This window comes from Gavia stellata, chromosome 4 (genome assembly GCF_030936135.1).
Source record: "Gavia stellata isolate bGavSte3 chromosome 4, bGavSte3.hap2, whole genome shotgun sequence".
Lineage (NCBI taxonomy): Eukaryota > Metazoa > Chordata > Aves > Gaviiformes > Gaviidae > Gavia > Gavia stellata.
The window spans coordinates 29,332,103-29,350,247 of record NC_082597.1 but is presented as its reverse complement, the minus strand read 5'-3'; the positions used below and the strand labels follow the sequence as shown (position 1 = coordinate 29,350,247).

Sequence of the window (18,145 nt, the reverse complement as noted above, 5' to 3'; positions counted from 1 at the left end):
TTTTAGATTAGCTGTGTATTTGTTAGACCTATGTTGTACTGTCAGGAAGTGCTGTATTGTTGACTTATGCCAATGAACTTTGCCTATCTGTGGTATCTCATTAACAGTGACCACATCTGGACCCATCTTTTTACAATCATCGCAGTCCTCGGTATGTAATGTATTATGTGTTGCACGATATTTTTAATGTGCTATTTCAGTGAATTGGGCTTTTTGTATATTGAATTCTCTTACCTTTTTTTAATCTGATTTTGCTTAGGGTTATCTCCCGCTGCATCAGTGGCAATATGACAATATGAGCTAAAGATACTCTTCCATTCACTTAGTTGCTTTAAACTCTATGTAGGCTGCAGTTGAACCTTGGCAGGGTGACCTCATCCCATCATCTTTTTTAAGAGATAAACTGAACGCCATGGAGTTTACCATGTGGTTTCACAGATAAGGTTAAAAAAAAACCCCAAACACCAACCCTGGATGGTAATTGCTCTTCATGGGCATTTATTATCCAATGAAATATTTTGAAGGCAGGGTGTGGTTGGCTAAATTATTGCTCCTCCCACTGTTCTCTGCTATGTTTCCAGTTTCAGAGGGAAAAACACAAGCTTGTACGTTGAGTATGAGTCATAACGTCTCTTCTGCTACTGACTCACTTGGGAGTTTGAGGTAAGTCAGTCATCCTACCCTATGTCTCAATCATTCTGCCTCCAGGACAGCAAGGAGAGAAGGAACCATGGAAGGTTATGCAATGTTTTCGTAGATGAAAAGTGTAGATATTGAGACCAATATTATTATTATGCAGTAGGGTAATAATTTTGTGTGCCCAAAATGGATTTTTTACATCACTTCTTCCCCACATAGAATATTTTTTTCCATATTGTTATGAAAAAGTTTGAAGAAAGATTGTGTTGTACCAAAGAACATATTAGGTTACTGAAATACTTAAAAATGTTTGTATTTCTCAGAGGAAAGTATATGCACCTTTCATCAAACTGTTCTCTTTTGCACCAATAATGACCAATAATAAAGCTGTACAGTGGTGCGAAATTATTGATGACTTTTGAAATAAGAGGAGGCCCCAAAGTATGTGGAGTCTCACACAGAACTGGTTCCTACTCAGGTACTTACACTCTATCCTGGTTGGTTTGCAAGCGTTGTAGGGAAATGCTAAACTTTAGGTAGTGAACTTTTAACACCTGCGCATATTTCTTAGCACTTATGATAACAAAATAAATATCCATCAGTTACAGTCTCCTATGTTAGGCTGTAGATAGTCTATAACTTGGCTATTCTGTCTTCCTACTTTTGTTTCTCAAAAAATACCTGGCTGTACACTGTAATGAGACATACTAATAAAGTATATTTACTAAACCATGACAAAAAAAAATCTGCTTTTTAGTTTCAAAAGTTTTAAGGAAATTACAGTTTAAAAGTTTTAAGGAAATTACAGTTTAAACATGGACACACTTTGATAGAGAATGTTAATATACTGTGATAGCGCAAGCAAGGTAAAGTATGTAGCTTATGGACACCAGCACACACATGAGCAATAACTGCAGTACTCCATGGTGTGGGCCAGAACAGAGCATGAGGCTGGTGATCTGTGCGATGGGAAAGAAATGTATTTCCTATATAGAGCGAGCACAGGTAACGCCGCTTGGCAGGTCATAGCGGAGGAAGTAGTTTGCTCTCTAGGGTTTAACTTTTGAAAAATGCTTGTTCTATCCTTCGCATTCCTTTGAATATTTTTGTATGCCCGCTTTGACGTCCTTTTTATAGATGTATACATATGCTAACAGCTAAGGTCCACGGGAGGGTTAGGTTTTGTTAGAACTGGTCTTTGAGAGGGGTGGGAAGACGGGGAGGACAGGCGTGGAGGCCTACGGCGTTTCACGTGCCTGCCTACCCGGCTTCTGAGGCGCAACTGGTTGAAGGCAAACAATAACCGCAGCCGACAACTTCTGAGCCAGCGGCTGCACCACTAAAAGTGCCCCTGCACCGCTGCCAAGCGCTACAGCTGCAAACCCTGTCCAGGCATGAAAGCCTCCCTTTCAGATTTTCTTTTTTTTTCCCTTCTTCCCTATTTCTGCTTGACGGGTTTCGGCCTCCCGGGGGAATTTCCGTGGCTGGAGGCCCGGCTGGGGGCGGGGGGCAGCGAGGCGCCCCCCCGGCCCCGGCCCCGCGCAGCCCAGCCCAGCCCAGCCCAGCCCGCGGGCCGGTCGCTGGCGGGCGGCAGGACCTGCACAACCGCCGCCCCGAGCCGCGGCAGCCGCCAGCCGGAGTGGGATGTTTCATTGTCCGGAAATGATGGAGAAGGAGTGACTGTGCCGGCGGGGGGACAGCGGGTGTGAGTGCCAGTGTGTGCGCGCCCCTGCCCGGGGGGAAGGCCCGCGGGCGCGGGGCGGGCGGCGGGGGGCGCGGCGGGAGAGGAGGCGGCCGCCGGGGGAGACGGAGCGGCGGCGGCGCGGGGAGCGGCGCGGAGTTCCCGCGGCCGGGGCGCGGAGGCGGGCCGGGCGCCGCGGCGGAGCGGGAGGAAATGCGGAGGTAGGGCGCGCCGCGCAGCCGGCCGGCTCCCCCGCGGCGGACGGGGCCCCCCAGGCCCCCCCCGCCTCTCCCCGGGCACCCCCCGCGGCTGTCCGGCTGACGGCCCGCGGCCGCCCCCGGCCCGCGGCGGCCGCCGCCCCCCCGCCCCGCGGGTGTCCGCCGCGGGGGGCGGGCGGCGCGCCCGCCGCCGCGCCGCAAAGTTGCCGGCGCTTCGTTGCTGTCCCTCCTCAAATCCCTCGCCCCCGAGCCGTGAATTTTCTGCATAAAATACATTAACGAGCCCTTTCATTTGCTTGTTCCTTCAGGGTCGCGTGTTAGTTTTGTTGGAGGGGGGTGCAGGCTCTTTATTACTCGGTGAGAGAGCTGGCAGATGTCCCAAGTGCGAGAACCTCTTCCTCCGGGGCCTGAAGGGCCAGAGCCAGCTCCGACTGAAAACAGCTCTTTGATCTCTCTCCCTCGAGGTAAGTTGCTTTAAAGTTCCTCTGTAATTGTTGTTCCTTTTATTTGAATGATACATTTACTGATTTGTTTTGTGGGTTTTAACCCCTCTTCTCTTTCCCCTCCCCCCCACCTCCCCTCTTCGGTGTAACTCTGTAACACTTTCACTTCCACCTCTTTATTGTTTTAACTAGAAATACCTGTGTAGAAAACGCAAAAAAAAGAAGGAAAAAAAAAAGACGCACTGATGTCAGCACCGGTTCTCAGTACTTGAAAAACGGCAGTCATGCAGAGGCAGATGCTGCTCCTTAGAATCGCTTTCTTGTTTCTCAGCTTTGTGTTTGTGTTTAAAAGCTCTTTTCTGTCAAGCTCTCCTTCCAGGTCTTGCAGTAAATTGAGAAAGGTTGATCCAGGAGCAGGAGTGTTGTTCAGGTTGGAGGTCACTTTGCTGTTTTTTTCTTAGATGATTCAGTGATGCTGCAGCTAAACCCAGTTTCTGAGAGTATTAACTTGTTTCCTATCAGCTGTTCAAAAGGTTGTTTAAAAGTATATTCATCTTGAAGAGAAATTCTCTAAGTTATGTCTTATTTGCATTTGCACAAAATACATTGATATTCTCATCACCTCCATGTAGGGAAGTTTGACAAGGTGTGTTGCAGGTTATCCTCAAAATTGGAAAGTATGTTTACCTCCTGAGTCCTGGTCTGTGAAGATGAGATTTAATTTTTATTTTTTTTGTTTACAGCTACAGCTTTGTTTTCCAGAATTCTGGCAGGAGTTTAAAAAGTCTCTGAAGAACAGACAAATAAGCCTGTTCAAAAACTGTAACTTTATTCATAACTGGTTAACTGGAGCAGAGCCTGGTAACACAGTTGTGCAACTGTGCATTAAAGATGCAGTCTTGTTTTTGTAACTTGGAAAATCAATGGCTATGTGAAATCAGAGTTGAAGACTCATTTGAGAAACCAGAAAGTATCCGTAGCTAAGTAAAAAATGTTCTGGCAGGGAGACATATTAAATTGGCTTATACTTATCTTATTGTTGGGGTTTTTTTTTTGTCCTAGAGAATGACTCATAACTTCTAAACAGTAAAAAATAATAATAAAAAAAGATTAGATACAGAAGATCAAGCATGCAGAACTGAACTGTTAGAATCATGTTTTTGCCAGAAACATCAGTATCTGTGATGCATGTTTATTTTCAATGTGTTGTTTTTATTTGTCATGTGATCAAGTGACTACGCTGGTTAAATTCTGCATGTAGGCCATACATCAAAGTTACTGAAGTTGTAAGTCAGTGAACTAACTAGCCTGGAAAGTGGTCTCATTCTTACAGTGCCACTTTAAATTGAATTTTCACTATGAAATAAAGTCCTACGTGATTCCTTTATGTAAGATTTTCAATACATGCTCTTCTTTTTATGAAAAGTAAGGAAACAAATACTGATCTGTCCACGGACAAGTTACGTGCAGAAAATCTGAGTGACACAATTACAGCTCACAGCTGTTGAGGTGGAGAGTTATAAAGTTACTTTCTTAGGGATCAGTAAGGTACAAACAAGCGTAATATATTGATTCACGTTTGCTCACTGGCCACACCTTTCAAGGCACACGCTCAATTTTAAAGCGTGTGTATAGTTCACAGAAGGACAAGGCTGGTTTTTTACAGAATTCAGCATTCAAATACCTAATTTTTATTCTAATGAACTTAGGTTTAAGGATAACTGTAGATATTTGTTGCTTTTTTCTAGCCTAAGTCTGTTGGGGAAATGGGGGTGGAAAGAGGAAGAGGTGAGTTCATAACATTTCCAGTCTATATTCCAGCATGCCTGTTGTCAGCTTTGCAGTGTGTGGTTACAGGATAAGGTAGTCCAGATATTCCAGAACTGAAGATCTAAGATAATATGTATGGGACTTTCAACACCCCCTACTCTTTCTATACTACCCCCAGGAAATCCAAAAGTACACCGACTTCTCTAGAGTTTGGAGATAATTTTAAAAGCTGTGGTTGAAATTCATAGTATTTCTGGAAATAGGCTAGAGGTATTTGCAAAAATCTGCAATAATTTGATTCTAAGTAAAGTAGTCATTATTTCACCTCATCATATTTATGTGATGACTCCATACATTTACAGTGAGACACTTGAAATCTGTGTTCACCTAGGACTAAAGATTCCTTAATCAGAAAAAAATGGCTTATATTGTAAGTATAGTAAAGTATTAAGTGCATTCTATTGAGAAATATTTTTTATTAGTAACAGCATACTTTAATATGCTTTCTATTATTAGAAATTTCTATTTCTGTGTTTAACTGGTATAGATAGCTTATATCCTGAGAACAAACTTCTCTTCTCTTCTGTAGTTCTGGGAGGTATCATCAAAAAATCCAGATCTTCAAAGTGCTCCTTTTGCTTGCTATCATATACATTCAGATGCTGAAGCCGAATTGTATTTTTCCATGAAAGGAAAAGAAACTTCAACTGAATTTTAAATATTCAACAAATAGCTATCCCACAACCTAATTAAAAACCAGACAAAAGTAATAAAGCTTCGGCAGATTGCAGGGATATATATCAGTTGTGGACATGGTGAAAACTGTGGGTTGAGACATAGTTTGGCCTACAGATGTTGCGTGCTCTGGCTTTCGCAACTTAAAAGAATTTTTGTGTGTTACTTTAACCAACATGCTCTCTCAGCATCTCCTCCGTCACTGTTCTTGTTAGTACATTTTTGAATTAATGTATAAATATTAGTGTGAGATTATTGGACTTTGCCCCTCCACAATTAGTGCGCCATGAGAGAGAGCAAATGAAATCATAGCATCTTCTTTTGTGGCAATGTCAATACTCAGTTTCAGTCTTTAAACCATTATCTGTGCCAATGGAGTCTGCTGCTCTGAGGTACAGACTGCAGGATGAAAGGTTTAACCTAATTTCTGCAAACATCTAGTTAATTTTTGCCACATCCTTCCAAAAGCGTAGCGCTCTACTTGTGCACCCTCGTTCAAGATCCTGGTCATGCCGTCTCTCTTCTCCTGTAGCTCCACAGGCCTTGGAATCAAATTATGACTGCTTCTACCTGTGTGCTTGTGTAATGTAGTCAGTGAATAGTGTCATCTCTATGCTCAGACCACTTCAATTTGGCTGTGATCAAGTATTTTCTCCACTGGTAGGTACCAAAATAATGTCCCTAAGCAAGGAATGTGACAATTAGTGACCATTAGCTTCTCTGCTTTAAGGAAAATGTTTTATATGTTTGAGGTCATGTCATGATTATTGCCTGGACTGTGGGTAGACTTTTTTCATTAAATCCTCTGCATTTGAATAAACCATGTAATACAAAAGAGAAACTCAATGAACATGGAACTATTATTTAGAGAATCAGGCCACATTTTAGAAAATGTAGGACTGTCATCTATAAAGTATTTGGAATGCTTTTATCTTTGCTTGTCGGTAACTGAATGTAACCTAGAATAACAAGTGAATAATACTGAGCTTTCTCAATTTAGAAAGAAAATAAATAATAATAAAAAAACTGTTATGAAATTAAGACTGATAATTGCACTTCAACTATAAGAACTTTCTAATAACTCTTTAGATGATGGAAATCCACTAGAATTTTTTTTTTTAATAGGGTTGGGGAGGAGGGTGGAGAAGTCTACTAGAAATATTAAGGGTCAAGTTCTGTAAGTGACCATTCTCTCTAGTGCAAATCATCTCACTGTTGCTCAGCAGAGATGCAGTTCTGATTTGGTGTCTGAAGAAACCATATTCAGCATCTAATACTTCCTTTCAGAAAAGTACAAAAAGCATGTGCTTCTTTTCAAGGATGTGATTCAAACCTCTTTGTGTTTTCTGTGCTGAACTGTTTTCATGATGAGGAGCACTAAAGGAACATGCTGGCTAGATGAGATAGGGTGAAAGAAGACTTGCTGTGGGGAATGTTTGGGCATTCTTGAGGCAACAAGGATTACTATCACCAGAATTACTGCACTTTACCAGCAGTGCCTCAGTGTTATGAGTAATGGATTTTTATTTCAACGGTTAACCAGTGCACTCAGATTGCTCAAACTTCGCAAATACTTCCTCTACATTTGTGTTCCCACTTGCAATCTGACAAGAGTTGAGTGAATCTGTGTTAATTTGTTTCGTCGCTGTCTGTCAGTACTGAGGCGTTTATTGAATGTTGCTGACTAAAATACTTAAAACTTTCATAAGTGTCTAACTCTGGTTTGTCATAAAAAGATACTTCTGCTTTCAGTTTCACGTGCATGCCGTTCCAGTAAAATGATTCATGTCCACATGGGTGTGATAGACTTGTATTTCATGGAGTTGACTGTAAAGGTCTTGCATCAAATTTGAATTACTTTTGTTCCATCTCATAGACTAATTTTATATCAGAATAATTCTTCGCAAATTCTATTCCAGGCCCTCAGAAGTTAGATTTCTCTTTGTTTTAAACACTTGTTTTTTCCTAATAAGTAGCATCCAGCAATGAGTGTGTTATGTTAGTGTTTTCATTTGGATCAGCAATGCAGTTTTGAAATGAATCTCCTGTTCACCTCTGCTTTGATTTGCATTGTGGAGTGATCCTGGGGAGTGACCTGGACTGGATTCCTTTTGGACAAAATAATCTGAAAGATGCACTCCAGGAGTGTGCCTAATGCACTCCAGCCACTAATAAGCCTTCAGTCTTTGAGATTAAATCTGAGAGCTAGTCCAAAGAAGAAAGCCCCTGGAACATGTATAATATGGTACATGTCCTTAAAATGAATTCTTTCACTGTGCAGGCCCACTTTTATTGACCCGTGTTGCTCATACAGCCATAGCTACTGAGCATTGCTTAGCACTTATGTGAAACTAGTTTTGTACACATGTGAAACATTGCTGGATGTATGACATAAACTTACAACTGACCACATGACAAGTAGTATGATTATCCGTGAAAAGAAGTTTTCACTAATGTATTTGAACTTCAATGCTTTTCATAGTGCAGAGTACCTTTTTGCATATTGCTATTAATTTTTAATTTATCACGACTGAAATTTGTCCAGCGCTGTCAAACTTGTAGTACATTCATAGTTGTTCCATAGCTTGCACCTGGAAAATTCTGTGTAAGAGCTTTCCAAGAAGTTCAGTTGAATTGCTCTAATTTTAAGAGACCTATTTTTTCAGTGGCATTTTTGAGGCCATTGGAAGTTGCAATGAGACGTTTAAGTGAAAGCCACTGAAAAGAAATAAAAACAAATTAAGTTATTTTAGTTTTAAAACAAACAAACATCTAAATGGAGGCTTCCAACCCCATAATTTGTAGATTATTAATATTAATTAGATTGTACAACCAGTCATTAATGAAATGAGATCATTTCAAGCAAATCATGAACTGGCATAAGCATTCTGTTACACTAATAGCACAGTTGAACTTACTTGTTATGTGAAATGCCTAAAAGTTTTAGACATTTCATGAAGTAGCTGGTGGGTGTTGCTGTTAATGGTTGCATTGTGAAACCTGGTATAATCGCGGTTCCTTTGTGTTATTGTTGTGAACAGTGGAATTTTTGGTAGGAAACAGCATCCTCAGCAGTTCCTTGCCAGCAAGGATATTAATGAACAAAGGAAGTGTTAGAAATGCAGTGTTTGCCACATGCTTTTCAATCCCTCACAGCCGCTGTAGGCTTGAGACAGAGAACTGTTTTGTTATCTTTCCTTTTGGAAACATTCTTCAACTTTTTTGTTCCTCATAGATCTACTCTTTTTTTTTTTTTTTTTTTTTTTTGTTTGTTTTTGTAATTTCTCTTTGCTTTGAAAGACAAAATTCCATTTGGGATGGTTTGAGCTTTGCACATGTATGTTTAAATCTGCATCTGCTTGTTCAGGGATAACTCAGGCCTTCTAAGGATTCAGGTTTACATCCCAGCAGGTGGATCAAATTTAGGTGCCCAGGTAACCTTTGCCCTGTGCTTCCATCATTCCTCCGCCCTTAAACAGTAAAACTGTTGGACTGTTCCTGACTCTGCGTTTTTGGAGGTCATAGTGACTCCACTGTGCCAGTCCATTCTGCTTGTCCCTCTCTCCTTGATGAGAAAGATGCACTCAAGTTTCCAGAAGCCTTTCCCAGTAGTTGCTTTTGCTTTACTTGTTGTTTGGTGCGGTCCACCACATTGTTTGTGAACAGAAAATGAATGTATCATAGCAACAAAGCCTTCTATTGTTGCAGTGACAGGATTTTTAACTCATTTTACATCCACAGTGTCGCTGTGTCAATAGACAAACTCTAAACCTGTTTCTCGAGTCCAGTTTGTCATGTTGCTAGTCAAGCACTCTTACAGTTCACATGCTTGGAAAAGATGGCTGAATCAGAATATAGGCTTATGTGTCGTCTAATGAATAGAAATCAGGTGCCAATCACACTGAGGATGTGCAACCCACTTCATGTGGGCACTTGGTTCCATTTCTTTTGTGTGTTTCTTGTGAAACGTATTTGTTATGATGCAAAGAAATGTATGTAACCAGAGGCACATACTCCAAACTAAAACAGGAGTTAACAATCAATGTTACAATAGTCTCAGCAGTGAAAACAAATTTTGATTCTATGAAATACATGTATTGCTGTGTAATTTTAAAAATAAATACAAGAAGATTATGGTAAAATGAATGTATCTACTATGGAAGTGATTTATATATACTTTAATAATTCCAAATGACAAAAAATAAGGAGTTCACTTTGTTTGCGTATTTCATGAAACTGTGATTTTGAGATGTGATTAAAATTTTATTTTTTTTCCACTAAGTGGCTTACCAGTTGTCTGTAATATAGATAGGATTTGGGCTGTTAACCGTCTCAATTCTGTACTTTGCCAGCATGTTGTATCTCTTCCTTATTTAAACCTTAAACTTGCATTAATCTCTACACATGTAGAGTTTGTGCCCATGCTTACCTTCAGGATAAATCACAGGGTACTCTGTGTGGGTGTCACTCCCGCGGGGCTATTGGCTAGAAGCTCTTCAGCCCAGGGACTGCTGTTAGTTTAGGAGAGGTACATAGCCACACAGGTTGCTGGTCTGGGCCTGAACCATGGTAGGTAAGAAGACTATGTATGTTGCTTTTGTGACATGACCTAGAGGAACTTGCTGTGGTTTTGAAGGGAGATTGGATTTCTACATCAGCACTGCCAGACTTAGAACATAATGAGTCTTTTCTTTCCATTATTTGAACTGCTGGGAAGAGCATCTCTTTTTCTTCTTGGCTGTCAGTTTTAGAGGTTAGTCACATGAGAGTGGATGGGTGTACTAAAGGAAGCAGATGCTAAAATACTAAGGAAGTATTACATAAAAATTCTTAAGGTTAAGCTTGATTAAAACAGAGGAGTGTTACAAATTTATCTGAAGATGCAGCAGAAAAAAGCCATACCTGTCTATGGCCAGATCCAGCCATTAGTATTTGTGCCAGCCGTAAGCTTTATTAAAGCTGCTCTGCCACAAGCATGGTACATCAGAGAAGATTAAGGTCTTTGCGTCGATTCTTACTGGACTCGTAAAGTGTTATCTTTCATAAACTATTCTTATCACTGTTCTTATGCACCTAACACAAAAATAATGGCATCAGCAAAACACAGACTCGAGTGCTCTTGAGGCTGTCTTCATGTGTGATTGGTTGTAGTTGGTATGTTGTAGTTGCACCTCTAGAATAAATAAAAAAAAAAAGTTACGATCCCATCATCAGCTGTTTATTATAAGGGAATAATGAAGAAATTCCTTTGTACTAAAGCTGACACCTGGTACATATTCAAGAAAAAACAAATAAATAATTAATCAGGACACCAGTGTTTGTCTGTTTTCAGTGTTCTGATGCATCAGAAGGGATGTATGAAAAAATCTTAAATAAACATAGCGTAAGGTCTACTTTTTCCAAAGCCCCATTATACTAAGTCTGGCTGGGATGGTGTTAATTTTCATGATAGCAGCCCCTGTGGTGCTGTGTTTGGGAACTGTGACTAAAACAAGGTTGATGGCACACCAGTGATTTGGCTATTGCTGAGCAGCAGTTGCGCAGCGTCAAGATTTTCTCTTTTCCCACTGTGCCCCCCCCAGCAAGTGGGCTGGGGGTGGGCAGGGTGTTGGGAGGGGGCACAACCCAGACAGCTGGCTCAGGTTGACCAGAAGGATATTCCACGCCATATAATGTCAAGCTCAGCAATAAAAACTCAGGGGAGGAGGTTTTGGGGGAGGTAGCTATTGCTTAGAGACTGACTTGGGCATTGGTCTGCTTGTGGGAGGTGGCGAGTGATTGCCTTTGCATCACTTGTTTTGTTTTTTCTTCCTCTTTCCTTCATTTATTAAACTGTATCTTGACCCACAAATTTCCTCACTTGTGCTCCTTCTGTTCTCTCCCTTCATCCCGCTGGGGGCTGGGGAGGGAAGGAGTGGCCGTATGGTCCTTGGCTGCTGCCCGCGGTCAGCCCGTCACACCCACAGCAGCATCTGCCAGGGGACCTGCTCCAGTGGGTAATTCTGGAGTGCAAAGATACCAAATACATGTTTAATGGTGTAAGTTTCTGTTATGTGCATTCATGGGGAAGTCTTCACGTGAATTCAATAGATCAAAGAACAGGTACTCAATTAATGTTAATTTTTGTAAACTTCCTATCAAAATTGTTTGGTGTTCAATTGCAACACTGGGGTTTTTTGCTTTTTAATAGTGCCTCTTACGTCTTTCTTGTTAACTGTTAATATTGTTTACATGGTTTTGACTTGCCGTTTACCATATCCAGCTAGAATAATAAAAGTAAACATGGATAATACATATAAAACCTACTTAGTTAAAAAAAAAAAAAGATACTGAACTGAAAACATTCAGAGGAATGAAAACTAAATTCCTATGAATAATGATGACTGATTGTATTCTGCACTTCTTCAGATTTCTTTGATCAAAATGTAATCTAGAACACTGAGAGCCCCATAATACTAACATTAATGTTTCCTTAGAGCGGTTCATTGTTTACTACATGAAATAGTAGGGCTCTGCAAAGTCGTATCCTATACAAGAAAATTGTATACAGTAATTCTGCAGTTTTGTATTACCACTGCTGGGTAGATATTGTTGTAATCTTGGTGGTGTTACTGCAGTAAAGTAATTTAAGAGCAAAATCTCTTAAAATAGCTCATTTAAGCTTACCCTATGTGGAAAGCAGAGTGCTTTTACACTAGCTCTCTCCAGGACACTACTTATTTTCACTCAGTCTATTTCAGGGCACTTTTCAAACACTTTTGAAACACATTTGCACCTAATACCTAACAGCACAGGCAAAATCATCATACTTCAATACAGTTGGATTTGTTTCTGATAGATACCAGGTAGAAAGAATTTGGATATAATGTCTGTCAAAGGGGTTGAAAAAATCTGGGTGGTTTTTTTGATAGGATAAATATCTAGTTGAGGTTAATTCATTAGGGCAAGATGCAAAACTCATTGAAGTCAATGGATATCTTCCCAGTCACTTCAGTAACTTTATGGCAATCCCAGTGAAACAGTTCATCTCAGGATGGGCTTGAGGAAATACTGGCAAGTTGTTGAAGAAATGGTGATGGTAGGGAGGGCTGAGAGATAAGTACCACAGAGGTAGCTGGGTCATATGTTTCAGAGGTAGAAATTAATAGAAGGGGAGCAGCAGTGCTTGAAGGCACATGCGACTGTACGTACAATATGGCATATATTATTTAGAGTGATGTTCAATGCCTCAGTTTAATAGGGTGGATAACAAAGGCAGAAAGTTAGGATTTAAAATCAAACTGCTGTTGGTTACATAAAGAAACTAACCTTTAATATGTTGCAGTAGCAATAAGTGATTTTTCTGTGTCTCAGGACTGGAATCATTGCTTTACTAGAGGGTATGGTATCCTTACATTGTGATAAGTGGTTTATAAACATGCTCTTGTTTGAAACAAATAAATAGAGCTAACAGACTTTTCAACAGTTGCTTGTTTAGATTTACTGTAAATACTAAATGTTGTACGCATACTCAAAAAATACTCGAGACTGAAAATATTTAGTGTTTTACAGATCCCTCAAGTAAGTGATATAAACTGATAATCTGTCACTGTGAATAATGAACAAAGTAATTCCAGATTTAGAAATGTTTCCTTGAATGCCAGTGGGAAAAACCTGTAGCAATCAAGAACAGAAAGATTTGTGTGTGTGAATTTGGCTATTAAAACATTAGTAACAGCAAAAATGAAAGCCGTCACTTAGGTGGTTTGAGAAAATGCAGGTCTGCATGTGTTAACTGGCAAAATCATCAAAACAACAAGATCTGCTATCTTGTGAAATAAGGTTAAATATCCCTCAAATAACCTTACCGTGGAAGTTTCCCTGCATCTTGTATATACTTGGAGAGAAGAAATCATTTTTCCTTTCATCATAGGCTAAACATTGACTTTTACCCGGGAATGGCTTTTAAAAGGCTATTTTTTAAATGAAAAGTAGGTAATTGTGTTATAATAAATCTTCTGAATTTCTGTACTAATCAGTTTGGAAGTTTCAACAATATTTGTCTTTAATTATGTGTTCAATTGTAAATAATAGAGAACAGGCTTCTGTGGAATTTTTGTGGCTTTCATATGCCAGAGTCACATGTACGTGGGCAAAAAAATAATGTTTTTTTGTGTGACAAAGCGATTCAGATTTTTATCTGAACATTTTGTGGAAGGTAACTAAATATAAACAAACTCAACTGTAACTTGTTACAAAAGCTGCTGAGTATTATTTTGTACGATTAAACACAATATGGCTAACAGACTTTCTTAAAGAGGAATTATTTTGATCTGGACAAGAAAACAAATTGAAAATCAGTTTTATTAGGAATTATTGCTAAGGAAACTACATGAGATGCTAAGACAAGTTATAGTTTATGCTCTCTTGTTTTTAATTTTCAAAGATCAGTTTTGTTCACATAGAGGAAAAATACCATAGAAACTAATATCTTAAAATTTCTTTTGATTTAGAAAAAACTGACCAAGAGAATACTGCGGCAGGAGATAAAGACATAAAACAGCCTTCCAGAAACCAAAGCATACAACCAGAGATACAAGACCAGTCCGTCTGGGGAAATCGCGCTGATGGTGAACTCATCAGAAGTAAGTATTTCCAGAACAAATTGCTGCCATTTAGGCTTGCTTTCGCAGTGTAACGGGATACTGCCTGTTGACTCAGTTAAATGTGTGTCAAATGCAATTGTGTTGCAACTGTAATACATGTCTACCAAATTTATTTCCCGGAATGACTCGTGTCAGCATGCATAAGCAACAAGTTCAAAGAAAGGTGTGATTTGAGTGGTGCAGTATAATACAGACTTCCGTAGCATCTACATTTTAAAGCCTTAATGTTATATTCTTCTCTTATCATTCATAATGGGATCTGTATATTTAGTAGGCACATGAGCTGCAGTATGCAACTGTGCTAGGTGTCATTGCCTTTGATTTCTCAGGTTATACATTTAAGTGGCAGAATAAACAATGCTGAGATCAGTTGCTTCTAGATAGACTGAGTACTGGTCAGATTATAAAGAGGTTTGAATCCTAAAGTAGCTAGGTCCTTTCAAAACTAGAAGAATGCTGTAAGACAAGGTTTTAGGCCTTAAGTGCTGTGGAATTGTGGTTTTTTTTTAAATTAGTTTTTACAAGTCCACATTCCTCGTGTATGTCTTGGATGCTTCAGAACATAAAAAGGTATGCAAGGTTATTCCCATTTTTCTGTCTTGAATTGAAGATCATATGCTGCCCACAATTGCACCCTCCTGAGGTGAAAACATTTCTGTCAACTGCCAGAGCTAATACTACTTTAAAATTCTGTGAATGCTTAAATGTTAGTTACTCAAGGGAGGGGCAGCATGAGAAACTGTTCTCTAATTATAGGGTGTATTCAGAAAGCAAATGGACTAAATGCTGAGTGGTGCTCCAGATCTCTGAGATCGTTGTCTGACCACACACTTCAGGGTCAGCCTGTCTTTACAGTGCACACGTACTACGCGATACACAGGGGGGTAAACTCATATTTCTGAACCTGCTGTTGCTATAACTGGTGATTTTCTCTGGAGTTACCTGTTTCTTTTTAGTTTTGTTTTGGTTTGTTTTTTTAAAATCTTATCTATACAATCAACTTCTCCTGAACTTTGTGTTAGCATTTGAAGTTCTTTTCAAATTTTAGTTAATACTTTTTTCTAAATAATGAAACCCAGTAAATACTTATATCCTTAATGTATTGAATAGTTATCTAGATCCTTTACAGGAAAACTTGAATTTAGCATGTTGGATAATTATCTGAAAATTTAAAAATAATTCTTAGGGGGCTATAAAGAGGAAGAATTTTCCTTCACAGTTTGAGAGTTTACCTAATTCCAAAAGATGATTATTTTAAACCTAACTGTCCCTGGACAAGCAATTGCTTTGTGCTTGTGTTTAGGGCATGGGAAGGTGTGCATGGCATCCGCTGTTTTTGGAGTGGCCTCTTTATTCCCTCTTCCTAGAGGCTTCCTTATTCTCAGACCCACGGGAAAGCACATTTATTTGGTACCAGTTAGCGGCATGCCTGAACTATGGAGGAAGGGACCAAGGACAGTAGGGTGCTGCTATGCTTCCTCTAATCTGTTCACTGTGAGGACATACTATAGTGGCTGCACTGGGGAAGTGGGAGAGAAAAAGGTAAATATTTCAACTTATAGTAGAAATTGCAGCAGATTGTGCAAGTCCCTGGTAAAGTGACTTGACAGTTGTATGCAGTTATATGTCTCTGTGATGGGAGGGTTATCTGTTGCTGAATTAAACAAGTAACAGGAAAAAGGGCAAAGATAGGATAAAATTTTGAGGTATAATGTACTGCTCCAGTGTGCATAACTGTGCTCCTCCTGGAGTCACTAGCAGTTTTACCTTTTGACTTTGTGAAAAGCAAGTTTAGATGAAAGCTGGAAGTTTCTAAAACTCCTAGTCTTAATAATTGAGTTTTGTGTAGTAGTGGTTTTATTATGAGACATGTTTGAGTAGCTGCTATGAGGCAATCCTCTCTTTGTTTCAAATTCATGATTTTTTTTTTTTTTAACCTTTAATATTACTCTTCTAGATGGGAGAAACAAAAATGATGCAATTAAAGCTGCTTCTTTTTCTTCTTTTTTTTTTGGACTGTGGCTATGAGTAGGGAAGTCTGTTCTACTTAAAAAAAATTGAGGAACAGTGTTTGGCTCAATTACAAGTACTTCTTGCAGTTTGCAGAAGTTTTACAACTTGATCTACCTAGTAACTGAAGTTTGAAAAATAGAACAAGTAGAGCAAAGAGATACTTGTTTATCACAAACATTACTTAGGTATTTCACCTTAAATAACAAATATCATAGCTCAGAATGACTGTGATTCAACCAGATCTATTACCCTGCTAGACTAAAGTTTGCAGAATATTGCATATTAAAAGAAGCTTGTGGTTAGAAATAAACAGTGTTTGGATCATTACAGTCTATTTTAAAATGGTTTCTTTAAATTGCTTTAGACAGGGCATACTTCAGTTTTCTCAGGTATTAACAACCATTCACCCCTATCCTAATGATTCAGTTTCTTTTTTTCCAATACAGATTGTCTTCCACCCCCACAGTTGATGCATACTCTATTTGTGTTAGCCTTAGTTTTCACTTTATAAATGTTTCCAGCATTTAATTTCCAATGTTTTTCTTGTTTGCAGCTGTTTTATCCTGCTGTTATATGGAAGTAGATTAATCAGTCAGTTTTATTGGCACACCAACAACGGAATCCAGTGTTAGAGACTCTGTAATGACTTCATTATGTATGATTTCTCATGTGCACTTGTGAACTCAGTTTACCAGGCAACATCAATAAACTAAAATGCTGCCCCTCTTTTCCACAGTAAGATGTTTTCAATTCACCTTGCCCTGCCCTTGCAGTCCTTTTCTCAAGCCCCCTTTTTTTAATCTCTAGATGATGAGATCCCCCAGATCAGCCCTTTCCCCACCTCCTTCGGAGCATCCCTTCTCCCCGCAAATGAAAACGTTCATAATATCCTGGGTAAATGGGTAATCTTATGGGAAGCTTCAACCAAGGAATTAATCGTTTTTGAAAAGAGCTTGAGAGTCATGGTAGAGGAATATTAGCTTCCAGTGCACCGCTGCTTCAAAAGGTTACTGTATACTGACATATAAACAGGGGAGAGCTAAATAAGAAGAAAATGCTTATATTACATTTCCGCATTAATTGTTAATGCACTTGCATAACTGTTACTGGAATACTGTGTTCAGTTGAAGGGTCAGGGGAGAACCACAAGTATCTCAGGAATGACTGGAGTAGTTGAAAACACGCCTTATTGTGGAAAAACTCCTGGAGTTCAATCTGTTTAGTGTTAACAAGGAGGATAAAGAGGGGCTTGCCGAGTCCCTGAGAAGCATGATACCACAACAAACAGAAATTTCGTACAACAATTCTTCAGCTGTAACAGGCAAAGGGATAACTAGATGTAATGTCTGCAAGTTCAGTTAGACTATAAATAAGGTGTACATTTTTTAATGGAATATTTGAGAAAAGGAAGAACTGCCAAATATTTGGTGGTTTTAGGTGTGTTAAATTGGCCTTACTCTTCACAAGGTGGCCATTGCTATCCATATCCTCAATTTTAGAACCTGAGTAAGGGAGAGTCTCTTTTCCATAGTGATTCCCCCAAAGTGGGATAACTTTAGGTTTTTCATCTCGGGTATTCTTCAAGGCAATGTTGGGACCTATTCCTCTCCCTTCACAGATGCACACATATTTTGCATTTTATTTCAGGCTGTAGAGGTTCTGCTTTTCAAAAGGGCTTGGCCTTAGAATAGCTCCATCTGCTTTTCCTTCTTTTTCAGCAGTGCATTTTAAATATCTGCAAACACCTTCTGCTTATTTTCATTGTATGATCTGGTGGCCTGTAATGGAGATGTTCTGCTTCTGTTATCACTCACCTTTGGCAAGTGAGGAAGAGTGGATGTTAAAACATGCAGCAGGGTAACCTGTGGCTATAGGAATGAAGCCATATGAGCTTTTGCTGCTCCACATTACCACAATGCCTTGCTTTGTTCTTTGGGAAAGGTAGGGTTGGTTTTTTGCCCTCTTAAAAAAAAAAAAAAGGCTATAAAGGTGGATTTCAGA

At 39.4% G+C, this 18,145-nt stretch overlaps 1 protein-coding gene across 1 annotated transcript in view; it reads left to right on the top strand.

Moving 5' to 3' along the window:
* Positions 1–2,852: 2,852 nt before the first annotated feature.
* MDFIC (MyoD family inhibitor domain containing) overlaps positions 2,853–18,145 on the top strand; it is a 49,283-nt gene continuing 33,990 nt past the window's right edge. The window contains exons 1-2 of the mRNA XM_009808512.2: positions 2,853–3,002; positions 13,979–14,110. Of these exons, the coding sequence (XP_009806814.1) occupies positions 2,912–3,002; positions 13,979–14,110 (223 nt within the window). The 5' untranslated portion in view covers positions 2,853–2,911. The remainder of the gene's footprint in view (positions 3,003–13,978; positions 14,111–18,145) is intronic.